General features: G+C 42.6%; 1 protein-coding gene across 1 annotated transcript in view; it reads left to right on the top strand.

Moving 5' to 3' along the window:
• LOC133366938 (uncharacterized) overlaps positions 1 to 20,789 on the top strand; it is a 122,430-nt gene that overhangs the window by 70,356 nt on the left and 31,285 nt on the right. The window contains exon 7 of the mRNA XM_061590487.1: positions 13,071 to 13,087. Within this exon, the coding sequence (XP_061446471.1) occupies positions 13,071 to 13,087 (17 nt within the window). The remainder of the gene's footprint in view (positions 1 to 13,070; positions 13,088 to 20,789) is intronic.

Raw genomic sequence — 20,789 nt, 5'->3', positions numbered from 1 at the left:
TTATCTTTGTTCTGCTGTGTCCTCAACATCGTCCTTGCACCCTCATATATTTTTTGTCAGGGCAGGAAACACTGTGGGTCTTCTAGCAGCATCAGTAAGCTAACTTTTGGAAGTGGCACCAGATTGTTTGTAACAGCAAGTAAGTTCCACTCCTTTATTTCTTTCCATATATGAGGCATGAAGAATTGGGATATCATCCTGCAACCTCTTCCTACATACTCTTCGTCTAACATTATCCTGCCCACTTGCTACAGTACAATAAGAGAGTTAGACTAATTAATGAAGGCCATGATGGCTATATTCTTCTTCCATTGTTGGAGACAGTATGCTTCTGAATACCCATTTCTGGGAATCACAAGTGGAGACAGTGCTGTCATGCTTGAAAAATCCCCATAGGGACATCTGGTTGGCCAACGTGAGAACAGGATGCTGGTCTAGATGGCCCACTGTTCTTCTTCTTATTATTATTATTTATTACATTTGTATACCACCCCATAGCCGAAGCTCTCTGGGCAGTTTACAACAATTAAAAACATTAAAAATTTAATAACACTTAAAAAAACAATTTAAAAAACACATGCTAAAATGCCTGGGAGAAGAGGAAAGTCTTGACCTGGCACTGAAAAGATAAGTGTTGGCACCAGGCGAGATCATTCCATAATTTGGGGGCCACCACTGAGAAAGCTCTCTCCCTTGTTGCCATCCTCCGAGCTTCCCTCGGAGTAGGCACCTGGAGGTGGGCCTTTGAGGTTGAGCATAGTGTACGGGTGGGTTCATGTCGGGAGAGGCGTTCCATCAGGTATTGTGGACCCAATCCGGAATTCCATATGCATGCATGGAGGTTGCCAGTGTGCATACAGAACACACATATACACATCTGTCACAAGAGATTCAAAAGTCAATGGCTCTAGGTCAATGGCAATGGTGAGAGCAGATGGGTTTTTGTAAGGGGCTGTATTGCTGTGAGCACTAACAACTACAAAGTCACCTTTGGATCGGGTACAAGATTGACTGTCCAGCCTAGTAAGTTTTGCTTTGTTGCCATGATTCTTCACATGTAATTGCAGCCAGAATGCCTTTTTCATTATTCTTTTTTCTTTTCTTCTGATTGTGGAGTGCTATTAAAGGACAAAATCCCATAAATTGTTCAATTTCTTATTGCATTTCTGCAACAATGTGGGCACCTTTTTATATTCTTGCTCCATCACCAAAGTGTCGTTGGCTACCTTTGGGTTGGGGGAGTTTTTTTTAAAAAAGGTGGACTAGATGCATCATGGATGCAGGAGAAAGAAAAAGATGCTTTAGCCTCTGAATGCTAAACTTGATCATAAGAGGAGCATTGTTGATTTACCAGTTCAGACCAAGGTCAAGTGTATTCCAGCATTCTGTTCCTAACAGTGGCTGCCTAGATGCTTAAGGAAGTCCAGACTGTTTTCAATACCAGCGTTTAAATTGATGATAAATAGGGAGAAATATGTATTTTCTTTTAATGGGGGAATTCCACTGCTTAGGTTTCTTGTGCTGAGAAGCAAAAGGGTGTGTTTGCAAGGGATTATTTGGCAGGGGTATCTAAGAGAGAGGTGCACTGGCATGAGAAAAATTCCAGATTCTTATCTGAATTGGGTCCTTTTGGGTCAATCCAGGATTTTCCTGGAGTGAGTTAAGGCATCCCAGATCTCCCCAGGTCAGGTTCACCTGGAGCCATCTGGGCTGCCCACAGGAGTGGTGGTCAGGCAACCACAAGTTAATAGTTAAACATGTGGATAGTAGTGAGGTAGGGGGTGGAGAGGAGACGCAGGCAAAGCCTCTCCCCTGTTCTGATTAAACATGTGATCAGGTGGAGACATGGGCAACAGTTCCTGCCTGTGTCTTGTTCTCACCCCCCCCTCTTCAATTACATTTTAAATTGAACCTGAAAACTCTTATTGAACAATTAGGGCTATGCAAGGCTCTCAATTCAGTTCAGGGCCCAGATTAGGGAGGGTCCAGGTTGTCCTGGATTGTACTGGGGGGGGCCTGCAGAGCACTACTAACTAAAATTTGAGAGTATTATCATTCCCCCTTAGTTTCATTCTTGTGTCAGCCTTCTCCTACCTTGGACGTTTTTTGTCAAGGCAGGAAACACTGTGGGTACAACGTATGGTGACAAGATAACTTTTGGAAGCGGAACCAGACTGGTTGTGACTCCAAGTACGTTTCAGCTCTTTATTTCTCCTATTCTGCAAGATAAAGAAGCTCAGGATTCCCTCCCACACAAGTGCACCCCCTCCAAAAAAATACTTGATGTTCATCTTATCCAAGTCAGGCATAGGAGATCAACCAGGCAGATAGTGCTAGTCTATAAAGAATTATTAGTTCCCCCCAACAAAATATCAGCACACCCTTACAGCCCCACTCAATGCTCTTCTTTGCAAGTTACATTCAAAATGTAACACTCCATTATACTACTGAGGTTGCTTTTAGTAGCTAGTGGCCACAACCCAGCATTTTAGCAAATCTCTTGTAGCCATAAATCTCCATCAAATAAATGTACTGAGATATTAGTTACACCAAACAGCACATTTTAGTGTTATGATGCCTGTTGTTGTTGTTATGTGCCTTCAGGTTGATTACGACTTATGGCGACCCTATGAGTCAGCAACCTCCAAGAGCATCTGTCAGCGAAGTATCAGTTCCCCCCCCAAAAAAAATCAGCCCACCCTTAGAGCCCCACTCAATGCTCTTCTTTGGAAGTTACATTCAAAATTACCAAGTCACACCTTGTTTCTAGTGAGATTGATTTTAGTAGCTAGTGGCCATGAGCCAGCATTTTAGCAAATCTCTTGTAGCCATAAATCCTCATCAAATAAATATGCTGAGATATTAGCTACACCAAACAGAACATTTTAATCTTATGATGCCTGACCATGATATTATACACCTAAACATCTACTACAATGTTCGTAGCTCAGTGGTAGAACATCTGCTTTGCATGCAGAAGGTTCCAAGTTCAATCCCTGGCCTTTCTGGGTAAGTTTTGGAATGTCCCGTCTGAAACCCTTCAGAGCTGTTGCCAGTCAGTGTCGATGATACTGAGTTAGATGGACCAATGTCCTGACTCATTATAATGCACCTTCCTGCTTTCCTAGCTCCTGCAGCTACTAGTACAATTGGAAATGAACCCTGATAATGTGTGGTTGGAAGTATACCTTGAAATCTGAATGTCCATGGGACAGCATTTCCGGTCGTGCTTTAGAACTGGTCTTTAAAAGACAAAGGCAGTTTGGGATGAGAAAATGCTAAAGAAAGTTGTTGAGGGCCTTCATTTCACTGTGGGAATAGAAACAGATACACTGATCTTTGGTAAAGGGACCATTCTGAAGGTGAATGTCGGCAAGATAACTTTAGGAAGTGGAGCTAGACTGGTGGTGACTCTAAGTAAATTTCAGCTCTTCATTCCTCCCATTCTGCAAGATAGAGCATCTCAGGATTCCTTCCCACACATGTGCACCCTCCCAAAAATATACCCCCAAATACTTGGTCTTCATCTTATCCAAGATGGGCATAGGAGAGCAACCAGTCTTCAAGTCACTGTGGCAATAGAAATGCAGACATGTTGATGTTTGCTAAAGGGACCATTGAGGGTGAATCCCTGTAACTATCATGTTTCTTCCTTACGGATGTGCTCCTTTGATAAGGGTGCTTGTAAATAGGAGGAAAGGGGCATCATTGTTTGCCATTTCACAGCATTGCAGCCCACTTAGCCTTGGAATGCAGACGGACCTTGAACACCATTCTCTTTGTGCCTTAGTACTTGTCAGGGCATGTAACACTGTGTGTCTGGCACAAGCTTTGCTAAGCCAGTCTTTGGAAGTGGCACTAGACTGCTTGTAACACCAAGTAAGTTTCAGTCCTGAATATCTCTTCTGGGATTGTACTTTGCCCCATGTCTCTTCCCAAACACTTTATTTATCCTTTCTCCTCCCCAAACATTTTGTTTCATCTTATTCCTTTAGGCCTCTCACTCATGCATATATGAAGACCTGCACATCGCTGTGCACTGGGACTCTGCTGTTCTATTCCTAGTTAGTTAGTGGGTTAGAGGCTGTACTTAAAATTGGAATGACAGTTTCTGCCCCAGAGAGCTTACAATCTCCAACCGAAAGACAGTCTGCGTCTGTGTTGGAATTACTTTTTTAGAGGTTTTTAAAGCTTTTTTAAAAAAATCTTTTAAAAGATGTTTTGTTTTAATATGTTTTTACGATGTTTTAGAGTGGTTTTTAGTTTGCCACCCTGGGCTCCTTCTTGGAGTAAGGGCAGGATATAAATTTAATAAATAAATACTGTAAATAAATAAATAAATTTAACCCGCCATTCCTTATTCAGGTGTTGTATTTTGATGTATTTCACCCTGGCTAAGGGGAGAAACACACTCGCTGTTCTGCCAGTTCCAGTGCATCTCCACCTCTCTTTTCTGAAAACAGGGGCACACTGCGCTAGTCAAATCCTGCCCCTTTTTACTGCAAAACCTGGTGGGATCAGCTCGAGTGTGCCTTTTTAAAAAACTCAGCTTCAGATTTTCCAACTGATCGGCAGATCAACCCGTTCCCCCTCCAGGTATGGCCAATGGAAATGCTGTGCAGTAGGTAACTAGTGTGCCCACAGCCTTAATTGTGTCTCTTTGCTGAGAGTTGTTAGGAGATCCCTATTCCCCTCTCAGAGCTACAGTTCCCAGAATGTTTAACAATTAATCCCTCTTTCTAGGAAACTCTGGGAATTGTAGCTCTGGGAAGGAAATAGGGATCTCTTAACAAAGCTCAGCAAACATAACAAACTACAGTTCCCAGATATTGTTTTGGCGGGGGGGGAGCCATAACTGTTTAAAGTGGTATGAAACTGCTTTAAATGTGTAGTGCAAATGAGGCCCAAGATAACCATGTAAGAAATGCCTGTTGGATTGGAGCAGACGAAAAGTTTGTATATTTTAAAAATATGTGTATTAGGAGACTTTTTTAAAAAAAATCCCAAACTGCTGCAGAAATGAAGTGAGCTGAACTAAAGTATGGGAAACAAACTAAAAATCGAGAGAAAATGAAATTGGCAATATCGTGAGCGGATGAGGTTTTTTTGTTAGGGAATGTATCACTGTGACAAGCCACAGGCTACAAAACTACCTTTGGGTCTGGTACAAGGCTGGTCGTATTGCCAAGTAAGTTTACTGAAATAATATCATACTCATTAAATGTGATAAGATCCACAAGCTTGTGAATTTTGAGCTTTCATTCCAATGGAGCTTTTGTATGTGGCTTCTCGGGGGTGAAATACCTGGCTTCTTTACTATAAGCAGAGAGGATGTGACCCTTTTCCCCCTAGATTTTGTCATTGGGTGGATCACTGTGTGACATTAACTCAAACTGGAAAGTCACCTTTGGGGCTGGGACAAGACTGGTGGTGATTCCTGGTAGGTGATGGTGGCATCTGGGTTTTTAAAAATGTGAGTTAGGGGAGAGATAAAAAGTATGGATTCAGTTTTAGATTGGCACAGGGCTGAATCAAATCTCACATAAATGTGCTTTCTGCTGTCAGCATACAGGAGGGGACTGTGGCTGCACCTTGGAGCTCCTGCCTTATCCCAGTTAGCTGAAAACCCACCTAAGGTGGGTACCTGTTCTTCAGGTTCACATCAGCGAAAGGGCCATGGCTCAGTGGAGGACCATCTCTTTGCATGCGGCAGGTCGCAGGTTCAATCCCCAGCCTGAAACCCCTGAGAGTTGCTGCCAGTCAGTGCGGACAATAGGGATTTAAATGGACCAATGGTCTGACACAGTACAAGGCAGCTTCCTATGTCCCACTCAGCTTTCTTCCTTGCTAGTTACATTTGAGATGATCAAAGTGCTTCCTTTAGACAACATAGCTAGTGAAGCTGCTTTTAGTAGCTAGTAGTCACTCAGCAGCATTTAAGCAAGTTTCTTGTAGCCATTAAATGCACTTGGTTAACTACCGGTGACGCCCACGCCAAGAGCAAATGTTAACCTTTCATTGTCTGGCCAAAATGTGGTCCATGTAGAAATCTTCTGCAGGAGCCACAGCTCAGTGGTAGACCATCTGCTTTGCTTTCATTGCTCTGTCTCTGCAACTTGGGAGAGCCAGTGTGGAAATCGCTGAGCTAGATGGTCTAACAAGACACCTTCCTGTGTGTATGCATATTAGGCAAAATTCACACCGAAATGCTGATGAATTTTCATGAGGATTAAAAAAAAAATTGCAAGCTGATGTGGAAATGTAGAGAACTGAACGAAATACTAGGAAAATATGAGAAACTGAGCAAAAACTGAGATGGGTTCAAATAGGGAGAAAGGGTCATTTAATTAAAAGTTAAGGACAACTGCAGGTGGCCCAGTGAGCAGGGTGTGGTTTCCAATAGCAACTCTTCCTTGGAGATGGGAATTGTTCTGACCCTGTCATTGTATGCAAATTGTGGTCTTTTATTAATAATAAGCCCTGATTGCTGGAATTAAAAAAAATAGCCTTTGGGGGACAGAAGACAGACCACAGCTCATTTAGCCAAGTATCCCGTTTCTAATAATGGCTTTCCAGATCTGTAAATAAACTCAAAGTGGGTTTGGTTCACGGATTAAGGAATTAACTGGGCTGCAAATCAGACAGGCAGTGTCCTCCAGCATTAGATTGTATTGAAAACCATGGAAAGACATGGATAATGTCTCACTCTTCTACAGTGTTAGCTTAGAGGGTGATGAATAGAAGGGGCAGGCAGGCATAACCATTGATATGGGCCAGAAGAATTGTTCTTGTGCAAAGTATTTTCCCATACGCACACTGTTACAGACATTGCATTGTATTAGTTTACGCTAAAGTGAAAATCACTGTGCATAGTTTTGGAAACAAGATGACTTTTGGCTCTGGGACGAGATTGCTTGTCCTACCCCGTAAGTTTGTTTTGTTTTCTTAAAAGCAACTACATTTTTCTAAAATTCATTCATTCCTTTTCTGTCTTGCTTGCATTATACATTTTAAAAGGTGGGGTTGCTCATTCCAACTGTTGTACATTTTCATGGGATTCAGGGTTTTGTGTGTGTGAGAGAGATAGAAGTTTCCCAGAGGCATGTAGCTGGCTACTAGCTGGCTAACAAGATGTTGGACAAAATGGGCCATTGGTCTGACCCCATAGGGCTCACCTTATGTTCTAATGGTGTCAATTCAGAAAGTGCGAAGTTTTCCTCCAAAGAAAAATATTCCTTGGGCTGGGGGGGGGGGAACAACCCTTGTGCGAAATTGCATCATAATTGCCAAGAGGCAATTGCTTGGCTTCATGTTATAGACTGTTTTAAAGGGCCAGTTCCCACTTTCATATCCACCCGCTGAACAATGAACAAACACTGTGTTTGTGTTTGCAGAAAGCAAAACATTTCATGAATGTGGACTCCTCTTTCATCTCTGCTGTCTTTTAAAAACAGAAATAGATTCCTAGCCATTTTCTTAATGGTGTATGTGCAACAGGGCTGAAGAAAATATTTGCTGGTGATAATTCAGATAGATGCATAGACAGACAGCTACAAATATTCTCCCAATAATTTTGTTATCATTTGGAATTGTAAACATTTTGCCCAAAGGGAATTAAGTAAAAGACAACTATGCCTTGAATTCTGTAAGTTGGTAAGGCACATTGTTGTCACAGGCAATATGTCCCTGAAATAGCAGTTGCTGGGAATCACAAGTTGCTGGGTAGAATGCTGTTGTACTCGGGTCGTGCTTTTGGGCTTTCCGTAGACATCTGGATGGCCACTGAGATAACAGGATACTGGACTAGATGGGCCATTGGGCTGATCCAGCAGAGCTCTTCCTATGTTCTCAGTCACAACCATCAATTCGAACTAAAATGGATCTGCCCCCTTTCTCTTCCCTCCAATTCTTCTTTCTTTAAGCAGAATCTTCCTTCCTCTGAGAGGCAATGACAGATTAATACTTATGACACCAGACAGAATAAATGAGTGTTATTTATGACCTGAGATTTCCAACAAGAATAGTTCACATGTTTCCATCATGAGGGCTACAGACTCACTATTATTGTTTTAAAATGAAAGCTGAGATGGGCATCACTGAAACTGGGAGGACATTTTTGTTGAGGGAGAAAACACTGTGGGTCTGGCACTGGCTACAGTAAACTCATGTTTGGAAGTGGGACTAAGCTGGTTGTACTGGCAAGTAAGTTTCAGACCTTCATTTCTCTTTTTTTTGTGTTAGATCCAGCAAATCAGGATACCCCCATGGATCACAAACCTGTCCCCCCTCCCCATTTCATCCCACACAAATGACGCATGGGGGCGTGGGCAAACAGCCGTTTCTATAACATCCCATAGCGACGTATAATTTTGGTTTATGATCCTCACATCTTTTCTCTCATCAAACTTGATAGACATAGCAATTCTTTAGTTTATGTTGAAGTGTAGGAATACTGTGTGCACTGCAGGGAGAAGATGATATTTGGATCAGGGGGCAGAGGTTGAACATCCTACCTTGCAAGTAGGGATGGGCGAGAAATTCAATTCAGTTCACGTTTAAAGGTGAAGTTATCAAATTCTCGTTTTCTGAAATAATACGAGAACCGAAACATAGCCATCCTTCAAAATTCGCGCTTACCCAAATTTTGTCATGCTGTTCTCCAAACAAGCAACGTTTATAGAAATGCATGTATTAGGGGAATGTGAGCATAAAAATGAATATATTTGTGAAAAGAACATACAAAAATGCATCATATTAGGGGACGTTGCTAGCAAAAATGTGTACATTAAAACTGCGTACAAAAGTGTGCTTATTAGGATAAATTTGCACTAAAATGGTGAAGAATTTTCATGAGGCTTAAAAAGACCACTTGCAAATTGTGATAATTCCATCCCTACTTGCAAGTCTGGCTTCATTTGCCCAATTCCTCAAATCTTACAACAGCAGGAATTTGTTGCCTGTCCCTTTCCTTTCCTTGCTTCCCTGTGCTAGGCTACCAACAACGGCAGCAGTATTTTCAATTATTTTGTTTATAATGGGTTGTGTCCCGTGGCATTCCTACTCAGAGTAGACCCATTGAAATTACTTAGTCATGTCCAGTAATAACAATGGATCTACTCTGAGTAGGATTAACATTGATTAAACATTGATATTTTGAAGAAAATATCAATATTTTAAAAAAAATCTATTTAAAAGAATATCAACACGTTTGTGGGAAAAATACCAAATCATTATTTATCACAAATAGCTAACATTAATCCCTTATGAAGTGGTACTGGAAGGAAGTTCGATAGAGGGAAAATCAAACCGGCACCAAAATGCGGATCCCATCCCTATCTAGTATACATCTGTTGCTCCTCTGACTCTTGCTCCTTTCTTGCCTCTGGCCCTGCCCACCAGTGGCATGCAGCCTCTGGAAGGTTGGCCATAAGGGAATGTGGCCCTCAGACTTAAAAAGGAAATAGTCAATGTAACTGGTGAACCTTATCGAGAAAGGAAGTACCCACAGAGTGCCATACACACACCTGCTGGGTTTTTGCTAAGGCCAGTATGACTGTGTGAATACTGGAGGGTACAAAATCGCTTTTGGAAAAGGAACAAGATTACATGTGAAGCCAAGTAAGTAATTTAAAATGTATGAAAAACATGAGCAGGCATTTCTGTGCCATCTGTGCTAGATTGCCCTCCAACCATTAGAAGCATAATTTCAGAATGTCCATTCTGGATCAGACTGAAGGTTCATCTCATTCAGGGAGAGGGAACATTTGGCCCTCCAGATGTCATTGGACTCCAGCTCCCATCAGCCCCAACCAGCTGACCCAATGGTCAGGGATGTTGGGAGCTGCAGTTCAACATCTAGAGGGCTACTGACTCCTCACTCATGCTGCACGAGAACTCTAGGGACAGCACAGAGCTCCCTCCTTCCGGTTATGCAGCTTGCCTTCCTCCATACTTTGCTACTGGATCTGGTCCCTCCATTGAAAGGACAGTTTCAGGCAGGGGACATTCCCAGAGCCACACGTCTTCTGGGGAGATTGGGAAAGCTCAGTGGTAGAACATCTCCCTTGCCTACAGAAGGTTCCAGGCTCAGTTCCCGGCATCTCCGGAAAGGACAGGGGAGCCCTCCTTCCTGAACTGTGGGAGAGCCACTGCCAGTCATTTTAGACCAGAGATGCGGTGGTCCTCTGGGACTACAGCTCCCATCATCCTTCACCATTGGCCACCCTGGTGGGGACTGATGAGACCTGGAGTCCCTCAATATCTGGAGTCCCACAAGTTCCCCATCCTTGGCGTCAACAATTCTGAGCTAGATGGAGCAAAGGTCAGACTTGGTATAAAGCAACTTCCTATGTTCCTAAGAGAGTGGACAACCCATTCTATGGCCTCTCTGATGTCTAATTGACACCGGAGAGGTAAGGGACAAGTCTGCTTCGTTTGTGATCTGTTCCCTATCAAACCCTGCTAGTGTCATCTCTGGGCACGCCAGATGTGTGTCGTTTCACTATGGCATAGACTCCTGGTGAATCTTGTTGTGAACCTAGTGTGTGCGTATTTTGAGGGGAATAATAAGGGAAGTTAATTGCCCAGAGGAGAGTGGGAGAAAGTACAGGTTGAGTTTCCTGCAAGGGCTAAACACACCTGCTGGGTTTTTGCAATAGCTAGTCCTACTGTGTGAATACTGGCAACTACAAAGTCATTTTTGGAAGAGGAACACAATTAGTGGTGAGGCCAAGTAAGTGATTTAAACTATTTGAAGAGCGTAAGCAGTTTGGTGATATGTGTTGTATATGCTGGATATGCTTCCACACTTCTAGAAGTGTAAGATAGAAATAACCATGCTGGAACAGGCTAAAGGCCCAGTAAAGCTACAACTTAACCCTGCTTACCTCTGCTTACTTAGGAGTAAGCCCCACTGAATTCAATGGGACTTACTTTTGGGGAGACTATGCCAAGGGTTCTGTTTCCGTCAGAGGCCACACAAAATTCCAGCTGTCTCTGCACCTCATAAAAAATCCTTGAAGGTTCCGTTGTTGTTTGCCCTCAGCATCTTATTTTCAAAAACATCCTGCCTTTGAGAATAGCGGTCTCACCCCTACCTCTCATTGCTAATAGCCAACAACAGACTTATTCTTCAAGAGCAGTGTAGCTTCATGCAGTCTTTTTTAAAAAAAGCATGCCAATGTCTTGCAGTGTGTAGGAACATTGAAAGCTGCCTTATACTGTCAGAACATTGTTCCGTCTAGCTCAATATTGTCTACACTGCCTGCCAGCAGCTCTCTGGGGTTTCATGTGACACACCCAGCCCTACCTGGAGATGCCAGGGATCGGAGCTGGGACTTTCTGCAGGCAAAGCGGATGCTGTACCAATGAGCTGTGGTCCCTTCCCCTAATTTCACCAGAAGCAGGTTACAGACTATCATTCGCTTATCTCTGCTCAAACATTTGGGACTGGATTAACAGAATGAAATGTAATCCCTGATCAGATGTTCAAAGTGTGTTCAAGGAACACGTGGAAGGGAGGCTTTGGACCCAACAGTCAATTCACATTTATTAAACTTTCCTCTTTCAACAAGCCTTTTAAATTGAGACCTATCCCAGTCTGTGTCTGTGTTGGAATTGATTTTTAATATATATATTTAAAAAACTTTTTTTTAAACAATATGTTTTCTTAAACCTTTTTTTTAAAAAAAATGTCTTTAAAGCTTTTAAAAAAAATGTTTTTAAAGTTGTTTTGTTTTAATGTATTTTAAGGTCTGTTTTTATGATGTTTTAAAGTGCTTTTAGCACTTTTGATTGCTGCCCCGGGCTCCTGCTGGGAGGAAGAGTGGGATATAAATAAATAAACAAACACCTTGACAGAGCTTCCCCTTCTATACCTGCTTTACACCTTTCCAGCCTTCCAGACACAACCATCAAAACTCACTAAAATGGACCCTGTTTTTCCCCTTCATTCTCCAACGTTCTTCACAGTGGCCACACTCACACCATATTATGCATTCCACTTTAAACAGTCATGGCTTCCCTCAAAGAATCCTGGGAAGTGTAGTTTGTGAACGGTGGTGAGAATTGTTAGGAGGCTCCTATTCTCCTCACAGAACTACAGTTCCCGGAGTTCTCTGGGAAGAGGGACTGATTGTTAAATTACTCTGATAGTTGTAGTTTTGTGAGGGGAACAGGTCTCAGTGCTCCTCACAAACTACATTTCCCAGGATTCTTTGGGGGAAGCCATGAGTAAAGTTGAATAATAGTGGAATAAATACTGTATATGTTGTGAATATGGCCTGTGTGTGTGTGTGTGAGTGAGAGGTATCACTTTTAAGAGGCTGTGACATATTAGCTGTCATAATGTATTGTCTGTTATAAACAGAGAGAGAGAAGGTATTTTTTTCCAATGGAAACAGCCCCCATACACTTTCAGTTATGAGGACTACACACTTATATTTAAGAAATAAGAGTTTAGATGAGTAACTGTAAGACTCAGGAGATATTGGATTAGTGTGTGTGTAGCTAGTTGCCACAAAAAATTTTTTTAGTTTATTTTGCTCTGCTGAGCCTTTCTCATCACTGTCTTTCATGGATTTTACAACATGGATACCTCAAAATAAAATAAAATAAAAATCACCACCTTCTTTTCCGTTATTCCAATCTTTGCTTAATGTTCTGCTTCTGCAGCACATGGGGGATAAGTTTTGCTTTGGATTTTAATGTGAAGCTGCGTAATTCACAATTTTCAAAATAATGGGCACCACGTCCTTCAAAATTTGCACTTCTGTGAATTTTGTGATGCAGTTTCCCAACCAAAGAATGTGCACAAAAATGTATATATGAGGGAAAGTGTGCATAAAAATGGATATATTAATGAAAACAGCATATAAATTATATATACTATATTAGGGGAAATTGCTTTCAAGAATGTGCATATCAAGCAAGATCAAATTTTAAAAAATGAGTATCAGGAGAAATTTGCTGTAAAATGCTAAAGTTTCCTGAGGACTTTTTTTTTTTAATTAAACTGATGCAGAAATGTGGACAACTGGATTTATGACTGGAACATAAGAACATAAGAAGAGCCTGCTGGATCAGGCCAGTAGCCCATCTAGTCCAGCATCCTGTTCTCTCAGTGGCCAACCAGGTGCCTGGGGGAAGCCTGCAAGCAGGACCCGAGTGCAAGAGCACTCTCCCCTCCTGAGGCTTCTGGCAACTGGTTTTCAGAAACATGCTGCCTCTGACTAGGCTGGCAGAGCACAGCCATCATGGCTAGTAGCCATTGATAGCCCTGTCCTCCATGAAAAATGAGAAACTGAATCTGACAGATTTGTCTATCTCTGCTTGTGCCTTGGACAATTTTTGTCAAGGCAGGAAACACTGTGGGTATGATGGCAACAGAAAGGTGACCTTTGGAAGTGGAACTAGATTAGTTGTGACACCAAGTAAGCTTAAATTCTTAATTCCTTTCTTTACTCCAGGTGGAGCCGCTTAGGATATCTCTCCCCACTCAGCCCCACATCTTCATCCCCTAGATATATCGACTGTCTTTACCTTATCCAAGTTCATTTATTTATCACATTTCTATCTCACCTTTCCTCTAAGGAGCTCAAGGTGGCATCCATAGTTCTCGTCCCCTCCACATTTCATCCTCACAACAACCCTGTGAGGCGGGCTAGCTGAGAGACAGTGACTGGTTCAGGGTTACCCAAGGTACTTCATAGCTGAGTGGGGATTTGAACCCTGGTCTCCTGGGGTTCAAATCCAACATTTTAACCACTATACCAGCCTTTCCCAACTGTTGGGTCCCCAAATCTTGTTGGACCACAAATCCCATCAGCCCCAGCCAGCATAGCCAACAGTCCAGCAATAGCTAGGGACCCAAAGGTTGGGAAAGGCTTCACTACACTACACTGTCTTTGTTGAGGTGGGCATGGTGGACCAGCAACCGGACCACAGGATTAGTCTATAAAGTAGTGTTAGTTCCCCCAAAGCATCAACATACCCTTGGAAACTGCATCTGTTATTTTCTGGGTACCTTAAGAACTGTTCAAGGTTGGTTGGTAGCTGGTAGTCACCAGCCAGCATTTCAACAAGCATCTTAGAGCCATCAGTGCCAGTAAAATGTAGTCGCCATGTATGGAAAAGCCTGGAGAGAAGGTCTCACTTTGAATGGTCATCACAATAAGCATGGGGAAAGGCCATAGTTCAGTGGCAGGGCATCTACTTTGCATGCTGTGGTCTGAAGGCACATGAGGCCAGCTCCCTGTTGAAGCTAAGCAGGGTCAGGTCTGGTCAGTGCCTGGATGGGAGACCGCCTGGGAACCATATGTAAGCCACCTTGGGTTTCAATCATGAAAAAGAAAGGCGGGGTAGAAATGTAATAAATAAAATAAATAATAATAATAATAATAATGAAGAATGTGTCATGCATCTCTAGGCAGGGCTGGGAGGGAACCCTGTATGAAATCCTGGAGAGACGCTGCTAGTCAGTGTAGACAATATTGAGCCAAATGGACCAATGGTCTGACTTAGTATAAAGCAGCTTCCTGAATTCCTATTTTCCAGTTGTTTAGAATCTGCAATTCTCCTCCACTTATAAATAAATAAGGATGTTGCACTAGGTATTAACATTCTGGGATGGTGTGTTGTTGAACTCCTTTTTTAAACCAGATCAACGTCAACTGGAGACTTGAACACACTGCTTACAACTTTCCCACTGAAATCAGTAGGGCATGCAGCTTAACCCTATGTATGTATACTCACATGCAAGTCAGTGAAACTTACTTTTGAATCAAGATGGAAACTATTGTGCTGCATGAGCCCTTGACTTGTAAGTCCAATGGGACTTACTTTCAATAGTAAGTTTGTTTAGGATTGCAGCCTTCAGCCTGCTTACCATTGACTGGATCATGTTCTACCTTAGAAAGGCAAACAAAGTGTCATATTTATTGTTTCTGCATGTGTTACTAAGATTCTGCAGCAGCATAGAAATTGGTATTGGCTATACAGTTCAGTTTCCCCAGACTCACAGCTTCAGTTTGTAAAAAAGAAAGTTGGTAGTCATCAGACTTTCAAAGAGGTGCTCAGAATTGCAGAATAATGCAGATTTCTGTTTTTCTGGGCACAGAATTAGGCTAGCTCATCAGATAATGTCCCTCCCTCCCCATCATAAAACATATTTTATTGATATACCCACTTGGTTGACAGTCCTAGAACCTCTCATCCAACTGGACAAATGCAGCATTATGTGAGTTTTTGTTGAAGCAAAAAACACTGTGTGGACTACGGGAACATGGTGACATTTGGATCTGGGACAAGATTGATTGTTCTTCCTAGTAAGTCTGCTTCGTTGGCCTGATTGTTCAAATTTGACAACATTTGTGTCCTATTTCTTTTTGTTTCTGTCTTCTCTTTCCCTATGTCCCCAATTTGGGTAACTGGGCAGACTGGGTAATTGAGGGGAAATGCATTTGGGTGCTCATTTCTGACTCAGGAACTAAAAGGTCTTGGACCATCAATGGGTGGTGGGAGAGATGAGACTAAGGACTTGAAACTTTGAAGCTGAAAAGAGTATGTGGTTATTTGTCAAAATGGCCATTATCTATTATGATGATATGGAACCTCTAGATTCAGAGGAAGCATACTTGTGAATACCATTTGTTCTGGGTGCAACAACAAGGGAGATCTTTTGCCTTCATACCCTGCTTGTGTGATCTGGTTCTCCACTGTAGAAAAAAAATGAAAAGCTGGAGTATGTGGATCAGGATGGATCTTATATTCTGTGTAAGAACTTAAACAGAGGTGTGTAAACCATCATGGAAACAGAAGTCAAAAGATGAGATTAGATGAACATCCCGAACCAAATAGGTCAGCCTTTGCCAATCTGGTGCTCTCTAGCTGGGACTGATGGGACTTGTAATCTAAAACATCTGGTGGGCACCAGGTTGTCAAAGGGATAGCAGGAGAGAAAGTCAGCAAGCTGGAAGAAATAGCAGGCAAGGAAAGAGGTGTATGACCTCTCAACTTTTCTTCCTAAAAAAAAACTTCTTTACCCCCATGGAATAAGGAGGCACAATTTTCCCCCAAATGACCGAGTGCTCAGTGAAAGAGCTAGCAATGCATTTGATGGCCCAAATCTTTGGAGCGATATGCTAAAGGTCTTGCTCCTGACGTGTGCTGATTGATACCTGTGCTTGGGCTTTTCCAGGTCCAGATGTTGCTGGACTACAGTTCCCATTATGCCTGACCATTGGCCATGCTGGTTGGGGGCGATGGGAATTGTAATCCAGCAATGTCTGGAGACCCAAAGGTTGGGAAAGACTGGCTTAGACAGATATTAGTTTATATCTGGTTTTTATTGAATATTTGTTCTAATTCCTTTGTGGGGAGGTTATACAACAATGAGCGTTCATCCTGCATAAATCCTGATTTGCTTGTGGGGTGCTTATAGTTCTTCCTGTTAGTCATTTGCATTGTATCGTATCATCCTGATTTGCTTGCAGGGGGTTTATACCACCTTCCCAAATGCAAAAATGTCTGTTCTTTTTTTAAAGTGGCTATGCCGTGCAAGGGCAACACAGCACTTTGATCCACTTCAACTGCGCAAACTTGATCTTCCTAATATGTGCTTGAATCCCTCCCACAAAGTGTTCACAGTCTGGGGGTGCCTTTTGAAAATGGTCCTTCTGTCTGGCTCTTGTTCTGCTCCCTGTCATGCCCTCCTGGCTCATCCTTTGGCTGTGCCAGTGTGTCCTTTTTGTGTAGTCAACCTACCAGGTTAGCCTAACTGAGGTTCACATGTAAGGATTAGATATTGGGTTTTTGATAAGGCCAATCTTACTGTGTGAATACCGTGGCTGGCAAAGTGGTTTTTGGAAAAGGAACAAGGGTATTGGTGGAGCCCAGTAAGTTTTTTTTAAAATGAAGAGTGTAAATATTTCTTGATGTTGATACATTCTATGTGCATCTGTAAGTTTTCCTACCATTAGAAAAATAATCTGGGAGTGGTCATGTTGGAATGGATTAAAAGTTCATCTCAGGCAAAAATAGAAGTCCTAGCATCCTCCAGATGTTGTTGGAATACAATTCCCATCATGGGGACGGGCTGCAGCTCAGTTGTAGACAATCAGCTTTGCATGCAGAACGTTCCAGATTCATTCCCCGGAATCTTTATGTAGGGCTCAGAGAGACCCTGTCTGAAACCTTGGAGAGCTGGAGCTGATGCGAGTTGGAGTCTGACAACATCTGGAAGGCCAAAAGGTCACCATCCCTGGACTAAGCATTCTTTTTCCATCTGTGGCCATCCAGATGGCTCTGTGGCTATAATATTTACTTATTTATTTATTACATTTGTATACCTCCCCATAGCTGAAGCTCTCTGGGTGGTTTACAACAATAATATGTGTATATAGACTTTGCTATAAGGTCTCACGTTATTATCATAACAGTTCTGGGTCGTATTATGATTAGGGATGGGTGGTAATTTCAATTCAGTTCACTTTTGAAGCCAAATTTATCAAATTTGTGCTTTCCAAAACAACATGAGAACCGAAACATAGACATCTTTTGAAATTTGCACTTACTCAGATTTTGCAACGCAGTTTGCCACCAAACAATGTTTACAAACATGCATGTATTAGGGGAAAGCGTGCACAGAAATAAATATATGAGTGAAAACAACATGCAAAAATGCATTATATGATGAGAAATGGCTTGCAAAAAATTTGTACATTAGTCAAAACCGCCTACAAAAATGTGTCTATTAGGAAAAATTCACACTAAAATGGTGGAGAATTTTCATGATTATTTTTTTTAAAAAATCCGCAAATTGCTGCAGAAATGTGGAGAACTGAATTTAAGATTGGAAAAATGAGAAGCTCAGAGAACCAAAATTGACAGATGTTTCCATCCCTAATTAGGATGAGAGAGAGAGAGAGAGAGAGAGAAACTCAAGTTATTGCAAAGAGGTTCACAGATAAACAGGCATGAGATAATCTCTTTCTCATAGACCAGGAATGGGGACCTTATGGCCCTCCTGTGTTGCTGGACTCCAACTCCCATCAGCCCTCAGCCATCATAGCCAATCATCAGGGATGATGGGCACCATAGTCCAGTACCTCCTGGAAGGCCATAGGTTCCCCATCCCTGTCACAGAGATAACCTGTAATTCTAACTAGTGCTCTGCCACCATATACATAGGGCAGATATTGACCTTCAACATTTGAATGTTGGGAACTGCAGCAGGACATGGATCCCTTGTCCAGTCCAGTGTAATATCTGGCTTCTTTTATAACTCCAGAAAAGACAGAACATGCAGACGCCAGTGGTGGTCATTATAAAGGGTTTCCCCCCCAAGATGAGATTAGTCACAGATGTAGCTTTCATACATTTCTGCTAAAGTTGAAATCACTGTGTGAGCTTTGGAGGCACCAAGCTGACATTTGGATCTGGGACAAGATTGCTTGTCCGACCCTGTGAGTCTGTTGTATTTGCATAAAAATGCATTTTACCAAAATTAATTATTTCTCCCCTGTTTATCCATTTTCCAATCTGTTTGTCCATCCCTACATGCCCTCTGCCCTTGATCCAGATTTTTTTTCTGGATATAAGAACCCCAAAGAGCATACAACATTTGGAGGACACAGATCCCGCATCCCTGCCCTCTACTCTACCCCTTAGCGCGTTCAAGTCTTACTTTTGTGTTCTCCTTGCACCCGGGGGATTTATTTCAAGGTAGGAAACACTCTGAGTCTACCATTGGCAATGGGAAGAAACGTCTGGAAAGGGAGCTAGACTGGTTGGGAGACCAAGTACATTTGAACCCTTAATTCCTTCCTTGTTGTGAGTATGACATTTCAAAATACTGTCCCCTTTCCTACCCAAATGCGAGCCCCAAGACTTGGTCTTAAGTTATCATATACAAGTTCAACTTAGAGGAGGAAGACAGCACAAGTGTGTAGACTAGTTTTCTCCTTGTGCCCTCCAGGAGTCTTGGACTACAGGTCCTATCAACCCTAGCCAGCATAGCCAATGGTCAGTTGTGATGGGAGTTGCAGGGCAAGGCATTGCCACTCCGCTTGGAGCATTAGCATAACCCTTGGAGTCTCATGAAGGACTCTCTCACCTTCAGAATATATATGTTTTAGAAAGTGTCTCCTTCAAGCATACAAGTAAGTGATGAGTAGGTAGTGGCCACCAGCCAGCATCTCACCACGATTCCCATAGTCTAGGGCTAGGCAATGTGGGTGCCCTGCATATGTGGCTAGGATCCAACTCCAGTCTGCCCAGCCGGCAAGGCCAATGGTCAGGGATGATGGGAGTTGTAGTTCAACATCATTTGGAGGACACCAGATCACCTATCCCAATCCTGTAATGTCTCTTAGCACATTAAGGTTTTTAATCTCTGTGCTAGTTGTGCATGGGCAATTTTTGTCAAGGCAGGAAGCACTGTGGGTCTACGGTAGCAGCTGGAATGTAAACTTTGGAAGTGGGACTATACTGGTTGTGACACCAAGTAAGTTTCAACCCCAAACTCCTTCCATTTTGCGAGTGTGACAATTCAGGATATATTTCCCACCCAAATGAAAGCCCCCAAACTTGGTTTTACATTATCTCATGCAAGTTGAGCTTAGCGGAGGAACCAGGAAAACTGTGTTAGTCCATAGAGAAGTCTTCTGCATTCTTTTGCTCTCCAGGCATTTTGGACTTCAATTCCTAATAAACTCCACCCAGCATGGGCAGAGGTCAGTTATGATGGGAGTTGCAGTGCAAAGCATTGCCACTTCCCTTAGAGCATTACAGTCTCATGAAGGACTCTCTCACCTTCAGAACGTATATATTTTAGAAAGTGTCTCCTTCAAGCATACAAGTGTTCAGTAGATAGTGGCCACCAGCCAGCATCTCACCATGATTCTTGTAGTCCAGGGCTAGGCAATGTGGTGCCCTTCAGATGTAGCTGGGATCCAACTCCCGTCTGCCCAGCCAGTGAGGCCAATGGTCAGGGATGGTGGTAGTTGTAGTCCAGCAACATCTGGAGGGCACTGCATTGGCTACCTCTGCTGTAATTGTTAATGGGCATTGTGGAAAGAAAGACCTTTGGGAATTATCTGTGTTTGTGGCTATGAAAGCATAACCATGGAACAGGATGTTATTACTTTTGCTGCTTCTCCTAGTTTACTAAACACGGACGACACAGAGCAAAGAGTCACCAGAGTGAATGTACATAGGATGTAATTTCAGCTCGTCCTTATTTACTGCTTCTTCAAGGTCGTGAGAGATGACTAAGTCCAGGGATAAGGAATCTGGTGGCCCTCTAGATGTTGTTGAACTCCAACTCCCATCAGCCGCAGCCAGCATGGTCAATGGTGAGAGATTATGGGCACTTTAGTCCAACAGCACCTGGAGGGCCATAGGTTCCCCATCCCTGTTCTAAAAGTTTTTGAGGGACTGTGAATCACTGTAGGTCTAGAGGTGCAGATAAGGTGACCTTTGGTAAAGGAACTATCCTGAAGGTGAATCTCAGTAAATAAGAAAATGGCTCAGGTTTTTTATGCATGATGTCAGATTGAGGGGAGCAACATGTGTAAGAGCTGCAGACGATGCAGTGATCCAGGGGAGGCTGATCACTAGGGCAAGGTGGGACAGAGCACCACCATTATTTATTCTGCACTCTAAAATCCAGTGCTAGAGTCCTATGTCCCATAGAATCATATTCATACATTTGCTGTCATTCAGAAACTCTTGGAGTAGTTCCTGTCCTGTTCTCTTGGTATAAGCAGAACTGAAAAATCACCGGAATACCT

This window comes from Rhineura floridana, chromosome 11 (genome assembly GCF_030035675.1).
Source record: "Rhineura floridana isolate rRhiFlo1 chromosome 11, rRhiFlo1.hap2, whole genome shotgun sequence".
NCBI lineage: Eukaryota > Metazoa > Chordata > Lepidosauria > Squamata > Rhineuridae > Rhineura > Rhineura floridana.
This window is presented reverse-complemented; position numbering and strand designations above follow the sequence as displayed.